This window comes from Triturus cristatus, chromosome 8 (assembly GCF_964204655.1).
Source record: "Triturus cristatus chromosome 8, aTriCri1.1, whole genome shotgun sequence".
Classification (NCBI taxonomy): Eukaryota; Metazoa; Chordata; class Amphibia; order Caudata; family Salamandridae; genus Triturus; species Triturus cristatus.
In genome coordinates, this window is record NC_140591.1 from 1,245,578,545 (window position 1) to 1,245,598,453 (window position 19,909).

The 19,909-nt window shown below is 52.0% G+C and overlaps 1 protein-coding gene across 1 annotated transcript in view; it reads left to right on the forward strand.

The window, feature by feature from the left end:
• The window catches only part of DDX3X (DEAD-box helicase 3 X-linked), a 545,023-nt gene that overhangs the window by 495,012 nt on the left and 30,102 nt on the right, over window positions 1-19,909 (forward strand). Inside the window, exon 16 of the mRNA XM_085622939.1 lies at window positions 8,087-8,246. Within this exon, the coding sequence (XP_085479065.1) occupies window positions 8,087-8,246 (160 nt within the window). The remainder of the gene's footprint in view (window positions 1-8,086; window positions 8,247-19,909) is intronic.

A 19,909-nucleotide genomic window follows, 5' to 3' on the forward strand; every position in this document is an offset into this window, starting at 1 on the left:
CGACCTGCCGGTCGATCACGCCCAGGACAGAGAAGAAATATAAGCACTCCTCCCTGGACCCCCCTTACATCAAGGGTAGCGTGACCGCGGACTCCATCATAGCCTCCACGGCCAGGAGAAGGGCCAACGTACCAGCAACTTCGGGCCCACCCCCGGATCAGGAGAGCAGGAGGATTGACCTCACAGGAAGAAAGGTCGAGAGGAACGCCGCAATGCACTGGCGCATGGCGAATTCAAATGCACTCCTCAATAGACACCAATACCAGCACTGGGATGAGATGGGGGAGTTAGTAAAGCACCTCCCCGAAGAATACCGGCAGAGAGCCTCTCACCTGATAGATGAAGGCAAAAACATCGCCAACTCCTGTATAAAGACGGCGTTGGATGGGGCAGAGACTTCAGCAAGACTCATGGCCATAGTGGTCACAGAGAGGAGGCATGCATGGCTAAGAATCTCGGGATTCAAACCGGAAGTGCAGAACAACATCCTTGGCACCCCCTTCAATGGAGAGACACTGTTCGGAGCAACAGTGGACGACAAGCTCACCCAGCTGAAAAAAGAAAACGAGACGGCGAGGTCCATGGGGGGAATGAGGCGAGGAAATCCCTCGAAGACCCTACGGTAGGGGAGGAAGCCAGCAGGGGACGTCGCACCAGGCGTTCCAACAAAGTCAGCAGGGTGAAGGTCACGGACAAGGTCAGCAGAAGCAAAACTGGCAATATCAACCTCGGGGCCAGTCCTTTCGCGGGAGAGGGAACGGACGTGGCCAAAGGAGGAGAGGGGGCGAACAGCCCTCGACGAAGTGACTCAGCACGCAAGATGACGCCTACCCTCGTCAGGACCCCAAGGGTGAGGCGCAAAAAAGTGTCATCAGGGGGAAGAGAAAATTCAAGAGCATACGACACCAGTAGGCGGAAGACTGAGGTTCTACCTTCAGGAGTGGCGGCGTATAACCACAGACAAGTGGATACGGAACGTTGTGCAGTACGGGTACTGCGTAGATTTGGAGAAAAGACCTCCAAACAGGAAACCAAGGGGAAGACTGAGATCGGGCCAAGAACTGGCAATACTCAGAGAAGAAACGCGGAAACTCCTGCAAAAGGGAGCCATAGAGACAGTGCCGTTCAGAGAACGCAACAAAGGGGTCTACTCAAACTACTTCGTGGTTCCGAAGGTAGACGGAGACCTCAGACCCATACTAGACCTCCGTTACCTAAACAAGTTCATCAGAACGCAAAGGTTCAAAATGACTTCACTGCAGGAGGTTCTGCCACAGATAAGAGAAGGGGACTTCATGGTCACCGTGGACCTCAAGGATGCCTATCTTCACATCCCAATAAACAGAAGGCACAAGGGCCTTCTAAGATTCAACATCGAACAAGAACACTACCAGTTCACGACCCTGGCCTTCGGATTAAAATCAGCACCAAGGGTCTTTACAAAATGCCTGTCGGCGGTAGCGGCGCACCTACGAAGGCAGGGAATACATGTCTACCCCTACTTGGACGACTGGCTGGTCAAGGCAAACTCACGCGGAAAGTGCGAGAGGCACGCAAAACGCGTAACAGACACCCTCACAAATCTGGGATTCTCGATCCACTGGGGAAAATCATCGATGGAACCGGAGCAGGTGAAGATTTTCCTGGGGGCAAAGATCAACTCCCGCAACAGTACAGTAGTGCCCAGCGAGAGGAGGACAGAGGCTCTACTGAAGGAGGCGAAGCTCTACCAGAAGGGGCGAGCTCTGACAGTGAGGGCTGTGAGCAAGATGATGGGGATGATGGCGTCCTGTATCCAGCTGGTGCCGAATGTACGCCTGCACATGAGACCATTCCAGGAATGGCTACAACAACAATGGTCACAAGCAAACGGAAGTTGGGAGGATCTAGTGGTTGTTACGCACGCAGTGCAGGAGGAGTTAACTTGGTGGAACAGAGACAACATCACAGCAGGGAGAAGCCTGACACCACCAATCCCAACAGTGACCATTACCACGGACGCATCGCAGAAGGGATGGGGAGCGCACATGGACAACCTCAGAGTGAGGGGTCTATGGGCCCCAGCAGATGCGGTCCGCCATATCAACTACCTCGAGTTGAAAACAATCCTGCTAGCCCTGAAGGCATTCCAGAGGCTTCTGTTCAACAAGAGGGTGTTGGTCCAAACAGACAACACCACGGCGATGTTCTACATCAACAAACAAGGGGGGACACAGTCGTTCCCGCTCTCATCCCTAGCTCAGGAGATTTGGAGATGGGCCATACCTCTCAGGATAGATCTACTGGCAATTCACCTACCGGGGAAGGACAATGTGGAGGCAGACTGGCTAAGCAGGCAGACCTCAGCATCACACGAGTGGGAGCTCAATGGCCAGGAAACGGAGAAACTCTTCCGGAGATGGGGGACTCCCACAATAGACCTTTTTGCAACACGCCACAATGCAAAATGCCAAAGCTTCGCGTCCAGGCAACCAGATCAGCAATCCAAGGGAAATGCCCTATGGATAAGCTGGTCGAGGACATTTGCCTACGCCTTTCCACCGATACCCCTGTTGCACAGAGTGCTCGACAAGTGCAGAACCAGCAACATGACCCTGATCCTGGTGGCTCCGCAGTGGGCGAGGCAGACATGGTTCTCACAAATTCAGGAAATGGCACAAGGCGACCCATACAGGTTCGAGAGGAGGAAGGACCTGCTCTCAATGCAAAACGGAGAGGTCCTGCACCCAGAGCCAGAGACCCTCAACCTGGCGGCATGGCTCCTGAAGACCTAGAGTTCGCACACCTAAGATTGCCGCCGAGCACGATGCGAGTGCTACGGGAGGCGAGGAAACCAACTACACGAAAATGCTACAGCGCAAAATGGAAGAGGTTCACTGTGTGGTGCCGGAAAAAGGGCCTGCAAAACAGAATGACAAGAGACTCAACAGTACTGAGGTACCTCACACACCTTCTAAAGAGTAACCTCTGCTCGAGCTCACTAAGGGTACACCTAGCGGCCATCGTGGCCTACACCAGAGGTGAAAAAGGTGGAAGTTTCTTCAGCTCGCAGGTGGTGAGGAGATTCATGGAAGGAGCCAAAAGGATGGCCCCCCCGAAAAGGTTGCCGCCGCCGGCATGGAATCTGAATGTGGTCCTGACGGAGCTCATGAAGGCACCGTTTGAACCCATTCACAAGGCCACACTGCAGATGTTGACTATGAAAACAGCCTTTCTGGTGGCCATAACCTCACTACGCAGGGTGAGCGAGCTTCAAGCACGAACGCTGCAGGAACCCTACATTCAGATTCACAAAGATAGAATAGTCCTGAGAACGGACCCACACTTCATGCCCAAGGTAGTGTCGGCGTTCCACATAAATCCGAGTATCCAGATACCAAGTTTCTTCCAAAACCCGACTACAAACGCAGAAAAGGCACTGCACACCCTCGATGCCAGAAGAGCGGTGATGCACTACATTGAGAGAACCAAAGAACTCAGGAAGTCGAAACAGCTGTTTGTGTCCTTTCCTACTAGCTTCATGGGTAGACCAGTGACTAAGGGCACCATCGCAAGGTGGATTGCCCTCACTATTCAATTCTGCCACAAACAGGCTGGACAGGAGCTAGCGGAGGGGCCGCAGGCTCACTCCACAAGGAAGAAAGGGGCCACCGTGGCCTTCCTGGCGAACACGCCCATCCAGGACATATGCCTCGCGGCAACTTGGGCATCTGTGCACACGTTCACGAAACACTACTGCGTGGACATTCAGATGAACAAGGAAGCACAGGTTGGACAGAAGGTGCTTCAGCACATTTTCAACGACCAACGCTCATCTACCACCCAGCCGCCACAGAACTAGGAAAACCGCTACAAAATCGATGCACAGCATAGTGAATCCAGAAAGATTCACGCTGCAAAACGAATAGTTTCTTACCTGTCGGTGTAGTTTTGCAGCTTGAAGATCTTTCTGGATTCACTAGCGAACCCACCCACCTCCGCCAGGAAGATGAGGCTGGAGGAAGAGGGGGTAAAATGGAAAAGATCAAAGAAATACAAACATACAGATAAAGGGACAAGAAGGATTAATCAATCGCCTAGGGTTAAAAAAAAAAAAGAGGAAAGGAAAAAAGAACCCGAAGATGGCGCCCCAAAGGTGGGACTTCCGCAGGAAGCACGACGACGTCACGGGAGGTGCACCAAATGGTGTACGTCGACGCCCACCTGGGCTACGGGAAAAAAAAAAAAAAACAAAGAAAAGACTACAAATCCGGACCCAACCACAAGATCGCGGAATAATGCACAGCATAGTGAATCCAGAAAGATCTTCAAGCTGCAAAACTACACCGACAGGTAAGAAACTATTCGTTATTGAGCAGGTCTAACGGCATTTGTGTAGAAGACATTGAGACAGGCGGTGGCGGCTGTGGATCAGTATCGGGATCTTCCTCCTGGTCGTCATCTTGATACTTGATGAAAAGCTCCGATGACTCCTTGCAGTCCGAAACCTTTCTGTGAGAAGTTGGCCTGATATATGATGTCACTAGTTTTAGTGTACACCTTGTATCAGTCCAAACAACCCTTATGGTGATTGGTTATAAAGTCAACCTTATAGACCAGCTATCCTAGTGGTAGCATGGACAAGAGCAGTCTTAGGATAAACTCTGTATGGCATATGAAGCCAGCTGTTACACCATTATAATCCCTTGAATACCAAATGAAAGGATACCACAACAGGTATATATAAAAGTAGAATGTATTTATTCTAGCATATACCCTCAGCACTCTTTATGAGTGGAGGTCTAAGTACAAACAATTTCTTAAATAGCATACATTAAGTTACACAGGAAAAATACAGTCAGGCCCTGGGGCCACGCAAACCATATACTAAGAGTGGTATAAGTATCACGTCACGAATAGGGAGTATGCCTAGGGCCTAGGGAAATCGCTGGGGCTACACTACCCTACCAAGAGTTAGGAAGTGGGAGGCCCACGGGATTCAGGTGCAGTGTGGAAACTCATGCGTAATGCATTAAAGTCGATAGAAATAGTAGTAGTTAGAAATTATGAGTTTTAGGACACGTCGGAATGAGCTAGGAGTTGGAGACTTGGAAACTAGACCCTAGGATAGTCAATACCCTTGTGAACACCAGAGTACTCTGTTTACCTAGCCCACAGGCTGCGGGTGCATAGGTGTGAACCTGCGTCTGGTTTCTCTGTCGACTCCTATGGATACCTGAAGAAAAGGTGCTGACAGTGAAGAGTGTCCGGTGGATTCCAAGGTTTGAATCAAGAAGGATACCTGCAAGCAGAGAGGACAGAGTCTAGGTCACCAGCCAGGAGCCAGGAAGGGACCAGGAAGGAACCAGGCGATGTCGCGAAGATGCAGGTGAAGAGGTGGCTTGTCGCAGCAGCCACGGGTACCAGGAGGCGTCGGACGGCCAGAACCAGGATACGAGCTGTCCCACGAAGGCTCTTGCTGTTGGCGGCGTCTGTCAAGTTAGGACCAAACAAGCCTTGGCAAGCGCAACCCACGCAGGATGAAGGATTCGCTTCTGTTGCAGACCAGGAAGGCCTGAGGTGCTTACCTTTCACAGGGGAGTGAGTGCCAGTCTGGAGGAGCTGGACCAGCAGAGCAAAACGGGTTCTTCGTCGTAGAGGTCACTAGCCAACAGGCCAGCCACCAGACAACGCATCTAGCAGCTCAGGTGCAGAAGGGCCCCACGCGGAACACGTGAAGTGTGGGGAGCTGGTCGTCTTTGCAGATAGTGATCGGGGCTTCTCAATTCCCCAAGCACAGCCTCGAGGAAGCCTCGGAAGTCGCGCTGGTCAGTTACTAGCCACTTTTCCCAGGTCGCCGGTCCCTCGTCGCCTCCACGGGTCTCAGCTTTGCTGCAGATGCGGATCTGGTTCAGAGGTGTCTGGAAGTCACGGCGCTGGTCAGTCTCTGCAGTCATCCCTCGTAGGATCAGCCACAAAGCAAGCAGTGGTTACTGGATGGTGCCTCGTTGCCCAGGGTGGTCACTCCTTGGCCACAAGGGAGATTCTTCAGTCTTCCGTAGTCGAATGTCGAAGGTCCAGAGTTTGTTCAAATTGCAGTTTTTCACGATAATAAAGTCCTAGGGACTCCCACTCTTATACTAATCTGGGGGGCTGGGTTCTTCCCCTCTCACAGGGCAAGGTCAGCAGGCAGGCATGGTAATTCATCTAACTTGGGGGCAGCAGGTCCTAGGATCAGTCCGCCTCAGTAGTGTAGTAATCCCCCTAGCTCAACAGCTTGCACTCCAGCGGAGGGTTCCCAGGTTCAGTGATGCAACTGCCTTATCGGGTTCCCTCCATTTCTTTTATTCCCCTAGGTCAGGTGACCCTTCCAAAAGGTGTTAAGTTCTGCCGGCAACCTGGGGGGGTTGGAAGGTTCTAGAGGAATTTGGAGACTGGTATCTGTATGGTGACAAGAGGCGGGACGGTCAAGGTTACAGTAGCATTAAGTCCCAGCCTTATCCCAACTACTAGTGCACAGATAAGACAGTGGCCTCACCGCAGTAGCAGGGGCCTGTGGCAACCATGTTAGGAGAGCACCTGCACCTTAGCACTGTTTAGCAGCGGTAAGGCACCCAGAGTTCTATGTCCAGCAAAAATGGCGGTCAGTAACGAGGCAAAAAGGAGGAAAAAATATAGGGGGAGACAACCCTAGGGCTGACAGGTCTAACACTATGCAAAAGGAAAACCAACATTAACAGTTCCCCCTAGAGCACACTACACGCGAACTGGGGGCTTCTATCGCATTCTTAAGAAACATACCCATAGATGACATGTGCGAAGCTGCAACAATGTCTACACCTCACACATTCACAAAACACTATTGTGTAGATTTTAGCTAGACAGCAAGCTAGTGTGGGCCAAGCAGTTTTACGTACACTTTTTCAAACGACTGCAACAGCTGCAGGTTAGCCACCGCTTTGAGGTAACTGCTCTGTAGTCTATTCATAGCATGTGATCTGCAGCTCGCATGCCTCGAACGTAAAATGTTACTTAGCCTGTATGCCTCTGTTCTTGGCATGTAGAGCTGTAGTCTTGTGCGCCTCCCCGGGTACCTATACCCGTTGCCGTGACAAGTTATTTATATCATGCATTCATGGACTTCTTTTTACTACTCTTACTAACTCCATTATCACCCTCTGCGGGAAAATAATCTCTATCTATGGAGTCGATGCCCATGCACACAATCACCGAAAGGAGTCACCTACCTTGTGACTGGGCAAGACTTCTTTTAAGAGAAACAAAGTGCAAACATCCAGATCCAACACTAGATGGCGATCTATGCATAGCATTTGACTCTACATGCCAAGAACAGATGCATACTGGGTAAGAAGCATTTTCCTTCAACTACGCAGACAGGGTAGTTCTACTCACCAACCCTAAATTCCTTTCCAAAGTAATTTCTGCTTTTCATATAAACCTATCAGTTGAGTTACCAGTCTTTTTTTTTTCTCAACCTGATTCTGTAGCAGAACGCGTTCTTCACATGCTTGACGTTAAAAGACCTCTATTGTACTACATAAAGATTTCCACAAAACTGTTAGTTGCATTTGTTTCGCCTCACAAAGGCAATCCCATCTCTAAATCTGGCATTGCAAGATGGATTGTTAAATGCATTTAAACATGCTACGCTATAGCTAGAAACTTTATCCATACTCCCAAGAGCGCATTCGCAAAAAGGGTCTTCTGTGGCCTTTTTAGTTAACATTCCTGTTGCTGACATATAAGGCAGCTACATGGTCTACACCGGACACTTTTACCAAACACTTGTTTAGATATGTTAGCACGTCAACAAGCTAACGTAGGCCGAGCACTACTTAACACCATTTCAAACAACTGCAACATCTACCGGTTATCCACCGCTATGGGAGTATACTGCTTTGTAGTCTATACAAAGCATGTATATCTACAGCTCTACATGTTAAGAACAGATGCTTACTGGTTAAGTAATATTAGCCTTTCTTGCTTCTTGACACTCCCCATTGACAAATGCTTGGTTGCACTTTGCTGTGACTAATAATTTTGCTTTACTGCATTCATTAATGATTTATATTTGACTTGATTTTAGGTCTCGCTACATCCTTCTTTCATGAAAAGAACATCAATATCACCAAGGACTTGCTGGATCTACTTGTAGAAGCTAAGCAGGAAGTACCATCTTGGTTAGAAAATATGGCTTATGAACAGCAACACAAGTTTAGCAGCCGTGGTGGTGGTCGTTCAAAGAGGTGAGATGTTTGATATTTTGTTTTGGCAGCTCATTAAGAAAAGAGTAATTTACCAACTATGACCACTTTTTAAGTGTCATTGGTTCCTTTGCAATATGCTGTGCTGTTACTGTTTTGATCAATTTAGGTTCATAACTCAAGATAGCAAGGATGTGCGATCCAGACTGAGAGAAACTGATTCAGAATGAGTATGAATGTATCTGAAAGACACGTAAGTTATAGATAACCCAGGCTTCGCACTGGATCCGGAACGTTTTGCTAGCAGTACCCCTGCGCGTCAGTAGGGGGGTCCTGCAGCTCCGCGTGCGTCTCAAGTGCTGAGAGGATGTCACTGAGACTACTTGGGCGCCACCCATGCGCGCTGGCGTCAGTTTTGTACACTACTTTCCGCGCCAGAACACGCAGATCCAGTTGGAGCAAGTACCTTAGTCACTTTTTGACTAACTTTTGAGACTTTCTCCTGTTTACGTTTACTAGTGCACGTAGGGATGCCTGGATTGAAGTCTTGTGGGGCCTGCCGTCACAATGTGTCGGTGGAGGAACCCCACGATGTCTGCCTCTACTGCCTGGAGACCGACCACGACTCCCGGGCCATGGCCCCGAAGGCCTTGAGGGAGCGGTGCCGGAAGCTCCTGGAGGTCCGGCACTCGTCCCAGTGCCGTTCCCGGAACCGCTCGCAGGGCTGCAGTCTTCGCTCCTCGGGCTCAGTCTTCACCCTCTGATTTGGGTAAGGGACCACAAAAAAGTCGAAGCGTATTCGCTCTCCGGGTTCCCCCCCCCCGTCAGTCCTTGGATGCGGACGAGGGGGGCAGGGGCTTTACCCCTGCGGCTCCTTTGGAGCTCAAGACTCCCGCGGCCTACCCACCTTACCTGGGTTCATTGGCGACTCCCGCACAGGTGCAAGAATTGCTCTATAAACAATATATCACAAAAAAACAGGGAAGAACCAACAGCACAAAGTATGCTTAGCATTTAGCCCAAAACCTCAGATAGGACTGAAAGCATTGACAGCTCACAGGCTGCATTGTGGAAAACTACAGCCTAGAAAGCTAACTCATAGCAACATAGAAAAACTGGTACCGTGCCTTTAGGGCAGCCATGACCCCTAGCTTCCCATCATGCCTCAGTGCTGACAGTTGGGTCAGTTCTTTCCGGCTCCTTCAGGCAGAACCCTGGTTACACAGCTCCACTCTTTTCTGGTTTTCAGGAAAATGTTATCTTCGACGTTTTACATCTAGTCAAGTAAGGTGTTTACCTTTTCTGATTAATTTTGGCATTTTTTTCCACTCAAAATGCCATCTCTTTTTGATCCCTGCCCTTCTTGTGGAAAAAAGGCCAGGTCAGACTCTCACTCAGTCTGTATTCTTTGCCTGCCTAAAGATCTTGTTCCCAAGACTTTCCTCATTGCCAGTCGCTCTCTAAAAGAACTTTGAAAGACTGGGAGCGTATACGTCTTTATGGGCTGGCAGCAAAGGCTTCCAGAGGCAGGTCTCCGGTAAGAAAAGGCTCTAAGAGGCCCAGATTCTCTTCTAGACCATCAGCGTCTGGCTCTGCGCTGAGAAAACAGCCACCGGAGTGACATACATCTAAAACGACTGTCGATGGCGGGCTCGCCGTCAAGAGAACGCAGGCATGAAGTTAAGTCATTACATTCAACATCGACGTCTAATTCGGGAGCCTCCGCCAACATCAACTCTGCGACGATTGGCATCGAAGAGCCAAAGTCCTCCGCCGTCGTCAACCCGGTGACGATCGGCGTCGAATCAGCAGACCAACGTCTATTAGACGTTTGACGTCGAGAGCTGGCAACCCTCCGTCGCCGTCACAGACTACGTTCGAGGTCGAGGGTAGGGAGTTTGCCGTCGCAAACCAGGTGGCGATCGGCATCGATCGAAAGCAACGATCGGCGTCTAGGAGAGGAAGTCCCTCGGCGCCGTCGCTACCACAACACCCGACGTCGAGACGAAGTGTATTGCCGTCGATGCGCCATTTGCTGTCGAGACATTCGCCGTCTAAACAAGCGGAGTCGACACCGAGACCGGTCCCAGAACCTGGTCGAGTTTCGGCTAGAAGATCATCTAGATCGACGTCTAGGAGTGCTCCGTCGGAGCGGGCTATACGCTCTACGTCGAGACCCACATCACATAGATCTGAAGAGGGTTCAGTGGTTTTAGTGACTGAATCAGCCTCAAGACACTCGTTCCTCGTGACGTCCGACGCATTCTCCATCTGCGTCCCCAGAACATCATTCGAGGAGAACACGACAGAGGTCCCTATCGCATCAGAGGAGGACCTTTCCTTCTATACATTTATCTCCATGATGACTTTTACCAGTCCATCACTGGAGTAAGACAACCGGGGGAGGGGGGGTGAGCAGCGAGAAGGGAGGAAGAATACACAAGCCCTATCCACATATCCCCTCTACAAAGATTGGTGCATTAGGTGGATAGATCGCCTTCGCCGGTACGTCAGCACCGTGCAGGAAGATCTAAGGAACGCAGGCCATCTACGTCGCACCGAAGGTCTCCTTTATGGTAGTCTTCCTCCACCCACTCCTCTAAGAGGGGCTATTCGCCTACTCTTATCGGACAGCCCTCAGTCGAGAGTGTCTCCGATAGACGACATTAACACATCATGATGTGCTGCAGAGAGGGGCACAAAAACTGAACATTAAAATGTCCACCCCTCAGGTCGCAACAGTGATCTTTGAGACGCTGCACCAAAGATCTGCTTCGCGCCCGTTGCTGCCTCTGGTTCCTGGACTTCTGGAACCAGTAATGGACATTTTTCTGACACCCTCAGCGATTAAGGCTTTACCGGCCAGAATTCAAAAGAAATACAAGCCTGCTGATGCAGATCTGGTGTTTTTGAAAACTGACCCCCCTGCGGATTCAGTGATCGTCGCAGCGGCATGTAAAACGCACCCAGTCTCTGCTCATGCGTTGGTCCCTCCGGATAAGGAGAGTAAGAATTCTTGGACGAAAGGTTTGTGGTTCTGCAGCATCTTCGCTTAAGGTCTCTTATGGGACTCTTTGGATCAGTTCAAAGAGAAGCTACCAAAGGAGGATCAGAAGGACTTTGAGGAAGGAAGTCATTACAGAGGGGTCTCTGGTAGCTAATCAAATGATCTGAAAGAAACACGTTAGATTCCTCACCTTAGAATATCCCCAGGCGTCAGGCTGGATCCAGAAAGATTTTTCGTCAGCAATACCCCTTGCGCGTCGCTAGGCGTCGTCTACACACCATCGTCTGCGTCGTGCGCCGGAATGACGTCGTCGCAATACTTAGACGCCGCCCTCGCGCGCTTACGTCAGTTCTTCTTTTTTCCGCGCCAGACAGCGCCGATCAGGGGAGAGCTTACCCCATTAGTCATTTTTTGACAAACTTTTTTGATACTCTTTTGTCTACTCGTCGACTCGAACTGGTGCGGGTAGGATGCCTGGTTTTAAAGCCTGTGACTCCTGTCACCGACTGATGTCTGTAACGGACCACCATCGCCGGAGGCTTTACTGCCTTTGGGCTGACTAAGACGCGGAGTCGTGCCCCGACTGTCGGGCCTTGACCTCGCAGGCTAGGTGGGAACAGTCCCGCAAGCTTCTTGAGCTCTGACACTCTGCTTCGTGACGTTCCCGGTCCAGGAGGAGGTCCAAGGACCGGTCGCGGAGCCGCAGCCACCACCACCGATCGTCGGGATCCAAGTCTTCGGGTAAGTCGAAGCATAGTAAGAAGTCCAAGAGACGACATCGCTCTTCGGACTCCCCTTGCTGGTCGCGCGACTCGGTCGAGGGTCTGGGGTGGTACCACCCCCGCGGCTCCGGTCTGTCCCCATACCCGCCGGTCCCTGGGACTGACGCTACTCGGGCGGAGATCAGTGCCTTCCTCTCGGCCATGAGGAGCCTGGCTTCGCTGTCGACGCCTGCCGGTGTGCCTCTGGGCCCTCAGGCTCGACTGGGAGGCCTAGTGAGCCGGCGGCTCCGGCCCGGTCTACTTCGATCTCGACGCCACAGGTCCCCGTGGGATCCAGGCCTGGATCTCAGTCGATGCTGGTCGACTTCACAACTCCTCCTCCGCCGGGGTCTACACCTTGTTCTCATCCAGGGGATACTCATCAATAGTCATAATCTATGAATAATCCCCGCCCATGTGCGGGATCCCGGAGCATATAGAAAATACATGTGTGTGTGTGTGTGAACATATACATGCAGCCTAAAATGTTCAAAACATGGCAATGCTGTTAATTACGTATGTTTGCATAGTAGTGCCCCCTAACCCGTAGGGAAAAAAGGAAGCATCAGGCAAATTATAGCACAGCACTGCTTTATTGTCATAAAGCAACTTGTAATTGTAAGCATTCGCCAGTAGGCTGCAGCAGAGTATCAAGAAACAAAGAGAACTGACACCTTGCCTTTAAGGCATTAGAGTAGGGGGACTGTGCCTTTAAGACCTGCATGAGACCCCCTGCTTCCATGATGCATTACAGGTGGCAGTTGGGCCAGTTCTTTTTTCCAGCTCCTTCTGTGAGGATCCTGGAGCTTGAGCTCTTCAGTTTTTGACTGAAATTTTGGAAATTACAGCTTTTTCAAGCATTTTTCGACGTTTTCTCACTCTGAGGGATAGAGAGCGCATTAGACTACAGGCACAGCTGGAGATGGACAGAAGCCGTCGTGCAGGCGACCCTTCATCAAGACCACCTTCTTCAGCTGCACAATCACAAAAACGGCGACACACCAACTCTCCTGGCTCCAGAAAGACCAAGAGGCCTAGGGATTCGTCGTCTACGTCGAAGAGGCCGTCAAAGGCAGAAGACCGCTTCGGCGTCAAGGGATTCATCTCACTGTAGAGATTCTCCGCTGCGCAAAAGTAAGTCGGCGTGGAGGCGCAGTCCTTCGGGCTCGAAGGCTGCTAGTCCGGGGAGGTCTGGACTGTCTCCGTCGACGTTGAGGCTTCAGTCGACGTCGAGACACTCTCCGCCACCCTCGAGGGGGTTGGCGTCGAGAGATGAGACTAAGTACGTTCCGCCGCGAGTGGGCAGGTCGCCGTCGAGGGATTCCCCCACTCGGCGACATAGTAGGTCGACGTCGATCACATGGAAGGTCGACGTCTATCAACAATTCGACATCGTGAGAGGTTGAAGTCGCCCGCTCGACGTCGTGAGAGGTTGAAGTCGCCCGCTCGACGTCGTGAGAGGTTGAAGTCGCCCGCTCGACGTCGTGAGAGGTTGAAGTCGCCCGCTCGACGTCGTGAGAGGTTGAAGTCGCCCGCTCGACGTCGGGGTATGGGCTTGCTACTCTATTCATAGATTATGACTATTGATGAGTATCCCCTGGATGAGAAGGATTAGTTACTTACCTGTAATCCTAGTTCTCATCCAGGGGTATACTCATCAAAGTCATAAGCGACCCACCCACCTCCCCGGACGAGCATGGTGTCTCTAAGTACGTGATGTATGGCATGCAGATCTAGTCAGGTGCGGATGCACCGCCAAAAAACTGGCCCAACTGCCACCTGTAATGCATCATGGGAGCAGGGGGTCTCATGCAGGTCTTAAAGGCACGGTCCCCCTACTCTAATGCCTTAAAGTCAAGGTGTCAGTTCTCTTTGTTTCTTGATACTCTGCTGCAGCCTACTGGCGAATGCTTACAATTACAAGTTGCTTTATGACAAAGTAGTGCTGTTAATTTGCCTGATGCTTCCTTTTTTCCTTGCGGGTTAGGGGGCACTACTATGCAAACATACGTAAATTACAGCATTGCCATGTTTTGAACATTTTAGGCTGCATGTATGTTTTCACATGTGTATTTGTATATATATGTATTTTCTATATGCTCCGGGATCCCGCACATGGGCGGGGATTATTCATAGATTATGACTTTGAGTATACCCCTGGATGAGAACTAGGATTACAGGTAAGTAACTAATCCTTCCGCCCCCGGCGCCGTCTCCGGACGACGCCGTTCACCAGTTTAGGTCCGGGCCCAGCACCGCAGCCGACGCCGATGGGTGACCATTTCATCTTCCTTCCGGCTCCGATCATTCCCCCTGTTTATCAGGAATCTGATGACTGTGGCGACTGGGAGGGGTCTGATGACCCTCTGGCCCGCCAGGGCAGTTATCACAGGACTGGGCAGATGAGCTGGGGGATGCCAGTGGCCTTGACACCTCCCCTGACACTGGCTTCATCTCTCCTCCGACCGTGGCTTCGCAGGAAGGTGCTACCTTTTCTTTGGCGTTGCGTAAGGTGGCCGAAGCCCTCGGGCTGGAGCTACCTACTGGGGCCGTGATGACTAACCTCACTGAAGTGCTCCAACCGTCAGCAAGCTTCTCGGAGCCTCTGCTGCCGTTTACCGAAGCACTGATGGACGTTCTCAAGTGCACATGGTTCAAGCCCTCCACAGTACATCCTGTGGATCGGAACGTGGCCAGACGCCACTGCCCTGCACCGGGCGACTCCAGTTTTCTGTCCCAATACCCCACCCCTGAGAGCCTGGTTATCCAGGCCTCTACTTCCCAGACCTCCTATCCGTCCGCTCCCCCGGATTGGGAATCCAAGAGACTGGAACAGTTTAGCAAAAAGCTGTTCTCCTCCCTTAGTTTGGGGCTGCGGTCTGTTAACACCGCTTGTCTCTTGGACCGTTACTCCCACTCTCTGTGGGATACGGTGGAGGACGTGCTGCCCCTGTGCCCGGAGGAGGCCCAGACATGGCTCGCCCAGACACTTGCCGGCGGGACGCAGCGCGGTATGCCATCCGATGTGGTTTGGACACGATGGACTCACTTGGCAGGGCAATGTCGTCCACGGTGGCGCTTTGTCGTCACGCCTGGTTGCCGTCCACGTCTTTTTCCAGCGATGTCCTGAGCACCCTCATGGACATGCCCTTTGATGGCGTTCGCCTCTTTGGCGACAAAGCGGACAGTGCGTTGGAGTGCTTTAAGGACTCCAGGGCTACAGCTAAGTCCTTGGGTCTCTCGGCCAGCGCCTGCAAACTTCCGCTTTTGCCCCTTTCGTGGCCAAGGAATGGGTGCCTCCTCACGTCCGCCTAGCCACAGGACGCAGACCCATCCTCCATGCGGTCGCGGGTTCCGCCGAGGCGGTACAGGGGCTCAACGTGACGGTCCATCCACATCCACCCCAGCAGCATCCGCCTCAAAGCCCTCCTACTACGTGCTTTCAGGCCCATTCCACGCCAGTGGGAGGCAGAGTTCGCCATCACCTGCTCCACTGGTGTTCCATCACTTAGGACAGGTGGGTGCTGCAAATCGTCCGAAGGGGCTACTCCCGCCCCTTCGAGACGACCCCTCCAGCCGTGCCACCGCATGTCGGGGTATCACTTGAATCTTCTATGGGAGGAAGTTGCGGCTCTTGGCCAAAGGGGCCGTCTAGCGCGTTCCTGGTCCAGAAGTAGGTCGTGGTTGCTATTCCCACTACTTTCTGGTTCCCAAGAAGGGCAAAGGGGGCCTACGCCCTATCTTGGACCTCTGGAGCGGCAACGCCTCCTCCGGAAGGAGAGGTCCAAGATGCTTACCCTAGCTCAAGTTCTGGCTGCTCTGGATCCAAGAGACTGGATGGTAGCGTCGGACTTGCAGGACGCTTATTTTCACATCCCCGTCCTGCCAGCATTACCTGCGGTTCACGGTGGGAAGCATTTTCAGTTCACTGTGCTCCCCTTCGGCCTCACCAGTGCCCCTCAGGTGTTCACGAAAGTGATGGCGGTGTTCGCAGCTCATCTGCGCAGATTAAGGGTTCCAGTCTTCCCCTCTCTCGACGACTGGCTGTTGAAGGCGGGCTTGCCCCAGCAAGCAGTCTCCCACCTCCAGACTACAGCCGACCTGCATTTGCTGGGGTTCTCCATCAACGTGCTGAAGTCGCATCACAGAAGCTCCTTTTCATCGGGGCGGTTCTGGACTCAGCGCAGTTCCGGGCTTATCCTCCGGAGCAGCGGGTTTGGGATAGTCGGGCTCTGATTCCCATCTTTCAGCCTCTATCCCGGGTTTCGGTCAGGTTGGTGCTGCGGCTTCTGGGTCTGATGACCTCCTGCATCCTGTTAGTGCATCACGCCAGGTGGCGAATGTGGGCTCTGCAGTGGGACCTGAAGTTTCAGTGGGCCCAGCATCGGGGCAACCTGTCCAACCATGTCTTGATCTCGGAGGGCACCGCACAGCAGTTGCAGTGGTGGCTCACGAACCGCGATTGGGTCAACGGCAGATCCCTCTCACTACCCCACCCGGAGCACGTAGTGGTGACTGATGCGTCCCTCCTGGGATGGGGGGGCCACATGGGGGAGGAGATCAGAGGACTCTGGTCTCCGGCGGAGTCTCTGCTCCATATCGACCTTTTGGAGGTGAGAGCGATCCGACTAGCACTGAAAACATTCCTTCCCTCTGTCCGGGGAAGTGTCGTGCAGGTGTTCACAGACAACACCACCGCCATGTGATATTGCAACAAACAGGGCGGGGTGGGGTCGTGGACCCTTTGTCGGCTCTGCGCCTCTGGACATGGCTGGATCAGGACATCACCCTGGTGGTTCAACATCTGGTGGGCTCTCTGAACACCAGAGCAGACTAACTCAGCCGCCGGTGCATGATGGATCACGAATGGCGTCTCAACTCTGACGTGGCGCAAGGCCTCTTTCAGCAGTGGGGAGAGCCTTGGTTAGATCTATTCGCCACCGAAGAGAACGCGCAATGTCAGCATTTCTGCGCGTTGGAGTTTGCAAGGCGGCACTTGCTCTGAGATGCTTTTCGTCGCGAGTGGAGTTGCGGTCTGTTGTACGCCTTTCCGCCTATACCACTCCTGCCCAGAGTGCTGAAGAAGATCAGACGTGACCAGGCCCAAGTCATCTTGGTGGCTCCGGATTGGGCACAAAGGTACTGGTATCCTGAGCTACTCAGTCTGTCAATTGATCTCCCCGATACGACTGCCTCTTCAGGAGGACCTTCTGTCGCAGCAGCAGGGCCCGGTCCTCCACCCGAACCTGTCCAGTCTCCACCTCCATGCGTGGAGATTGAGCGGTGACAGTTGATGCCATTTGACTTGCCTCCTGAAGTCTGCGATGTGATTCTGGCAGCCAGGCGTCCCTCCACTAAAACGGTATACGCCTGCAGGTGGAATAAATTTGTGGCATGGTGCACAGCAAAGGCTGTGGATCCCCTTTCCGCCCCTCTTTCTGAGGTTCTTCTCTTCATTCTTTCTTTGGCCCAGCAGGGCTCTTCTCTGGGCACTCTTAAAGGTTATCTTTCTGCTATCTCTGCCTTCCTCCGGCTTCCTGATCAACCTTCTCTTTTCAAATCCCCTGTTTCTCGATTCCTTAAGGGCATTACTCGCATGTTTCCTCCTGTCCCTTTCGTAATGGCTCAGTGGGATTTGAATCTTGTTTTGACATATCTGATGTGCGCTCCTTTTGAGCCGCTTCATAATTGTCCTCTTCGTCTGTTGACGCCTAAGACTGCTTTCCTGGTAGCCATCACCTTTGCTAGAAGGGTGAGTGAGCTCCTGGCTCTCTTCTAAGCCTCCTTTCCTTTCTATCCATCCAGACAAGGTTGTGCTCCGCACTCGCCCTTCCTTCCTTCCGAAGGTTGCGACTGCCTTTCACATCGGGCAGTCAGCTACGCTGCCCACCTTCTTTCCGCCTCCGCATCCCTCGAAAGAGTAAGAGGCTCCACCGTCTGGACCCAAAGCGTGCGCTCTCCTATCTGGACCGCACAAAACAGTTCCGGGTGGACGACCAACTCTTCGTTGGCTACGTGAGTGCTAAGAAGGGGTGGGCGGTGCACAAGCGGACCATCTCTCGGGTCGTTTTGTGCATCAAAGCTTGTTACTCCTTAGCTAAAAAGGAACCTTCTGTTGGGCTGAGGGCCCATTCCACTCGGGCCACGGCGGCGACGACTGCCCTGAGTCGTGGAGTCCCCTTGCAGGACATCTGTCAGGCAGCAACGTGGGCCTCGCTGCACATGTTTACCAAGCATTATTGCCTGGACAGCAAAGTCCGGAGAGACTGCTTCTTTGGCCGTTCTGTTCTCCAGGACTTTCTGGTACCCACCACCGGGGTTGATATTGCTGGGGTATCTATTCTAAGGTGAGGAATCTAACGTGTTTCTTTCAGATGAACAAGTTACTTACCTTCGGTAACGATGTATCTGTAAGAAACATTAGATTCCTCACCGGCCCACCCATCCTCCCCGTTCTGCGAACCGACATCTAGGGTTAAGGTTATCGTTTTCAGGGCCCTAGACTTTTTTGGCACCAGTGTCTGTCTCTTGCATGGCTCTGCGTTTCTGGCCCTGAAAGCTATGTACAAGAACGGACGTCAGCGCGCGAAGGCGGCGTCTAAGTACTCCGACATCATTCCGGCGCACGACTGACGCGGAGCCGCAGGCGACGCGCAAGGGGTATTGCTGACACATCTGTCCAGATCCAGTCTAAAGCCTGGGGATATTCTAAGGTGAGGAATCTAACAAACTAATGTTTATTACAGATACATAGTTACCGAAGGTAAGTAACTTGTTCTTTAGCACTGCAGCGGATGGTGCCACATTATCGGCGCATTCGTATTCGCATGGCATTTGCGCAAGGAGGTCTGCCTGGTTAAGGCTTACAGCTCTTAAACCGGATGCTCAGCAGAGGATCCTTAACCTGCCTTTTTCTGGTTCTTCATTGTTTGGCTTCCACACAGATGAAGAGATGGCTCGAATGAAAGCCGAACTGGACACTTTGAAGGCGGTGGGGTTAGAAAAGAAAAATGAATTTAGACTAAGATACAGACCCAACCAGCACAAGGGATACCAACAGAGGGTTCAAACCCCTCAGTGGCCTCTAAGCAAGAACCAGGGAAGATCGCAGTTTCAGGGTCAAAAGTCGAACCGAGGTAGAGGAGGTAATCAACAGCAATCCTCCTCCACAACTCGAACAGCAGGAAAGCAATGAACCAGAGCTTCCTCTGACGCCGTTGCCCACTCCAGTGGAAGTGTTTTACGTCATCTGAAAGAGTGGTGCAACATAACAAAAGATCGTTGGGTGCTCTGTATACAGCGCAATGGATACGCACTACGTTTCCGTGTGTCTCCAAAGGACATTCCTCCAAAAAGATCTCGTCCTCACCAGCTAAAGTTACTACGACAAGAAGTGGTGGCTCTTCTGCAAAAAAAGGCAATAGAGAAGGTTCCCACTCTCAGCGAGGGAAGGGAGCGTACTCCAGGTACTTCCTTGAATTTAAAGAGATCAGGAGCTCAAGTTCAGACCTATCCTGGACCTTTGGTCGCTGAACAAGGTCATCTTGAAAGAGAAATTTTGCATGCTGGCACTTCATCAAATATGTCCACATCTGCAGGCAGGAGATTGGATGTGTTCAGTGGATCTCCAGGATGCGTATTTCCACATTCCTGTAATTCCCAGTCATCACAAATTTCTGCGATTCGTGGTCAGCAGTAGTCACTACCAGTTCAGGGTGTTGCCCTTCGGACTAAAATCTGCCCCACGAGTCTTTACCAAGTGCATGGAGGTGGTAGCGGCGGCTCTACACAGAAGAGGTCCGTTCGTGTATCCGTACTTGGACGATTGGCTCTTGAAAAGGCCATCTCCTCAGCAGGTAAAGAGCAACTTCCAAGTGTGTATCTCTGCTCCGCAGGCTAGGCCTGCACGTGAATATGGAGAAGTCAGTTCACCAGCC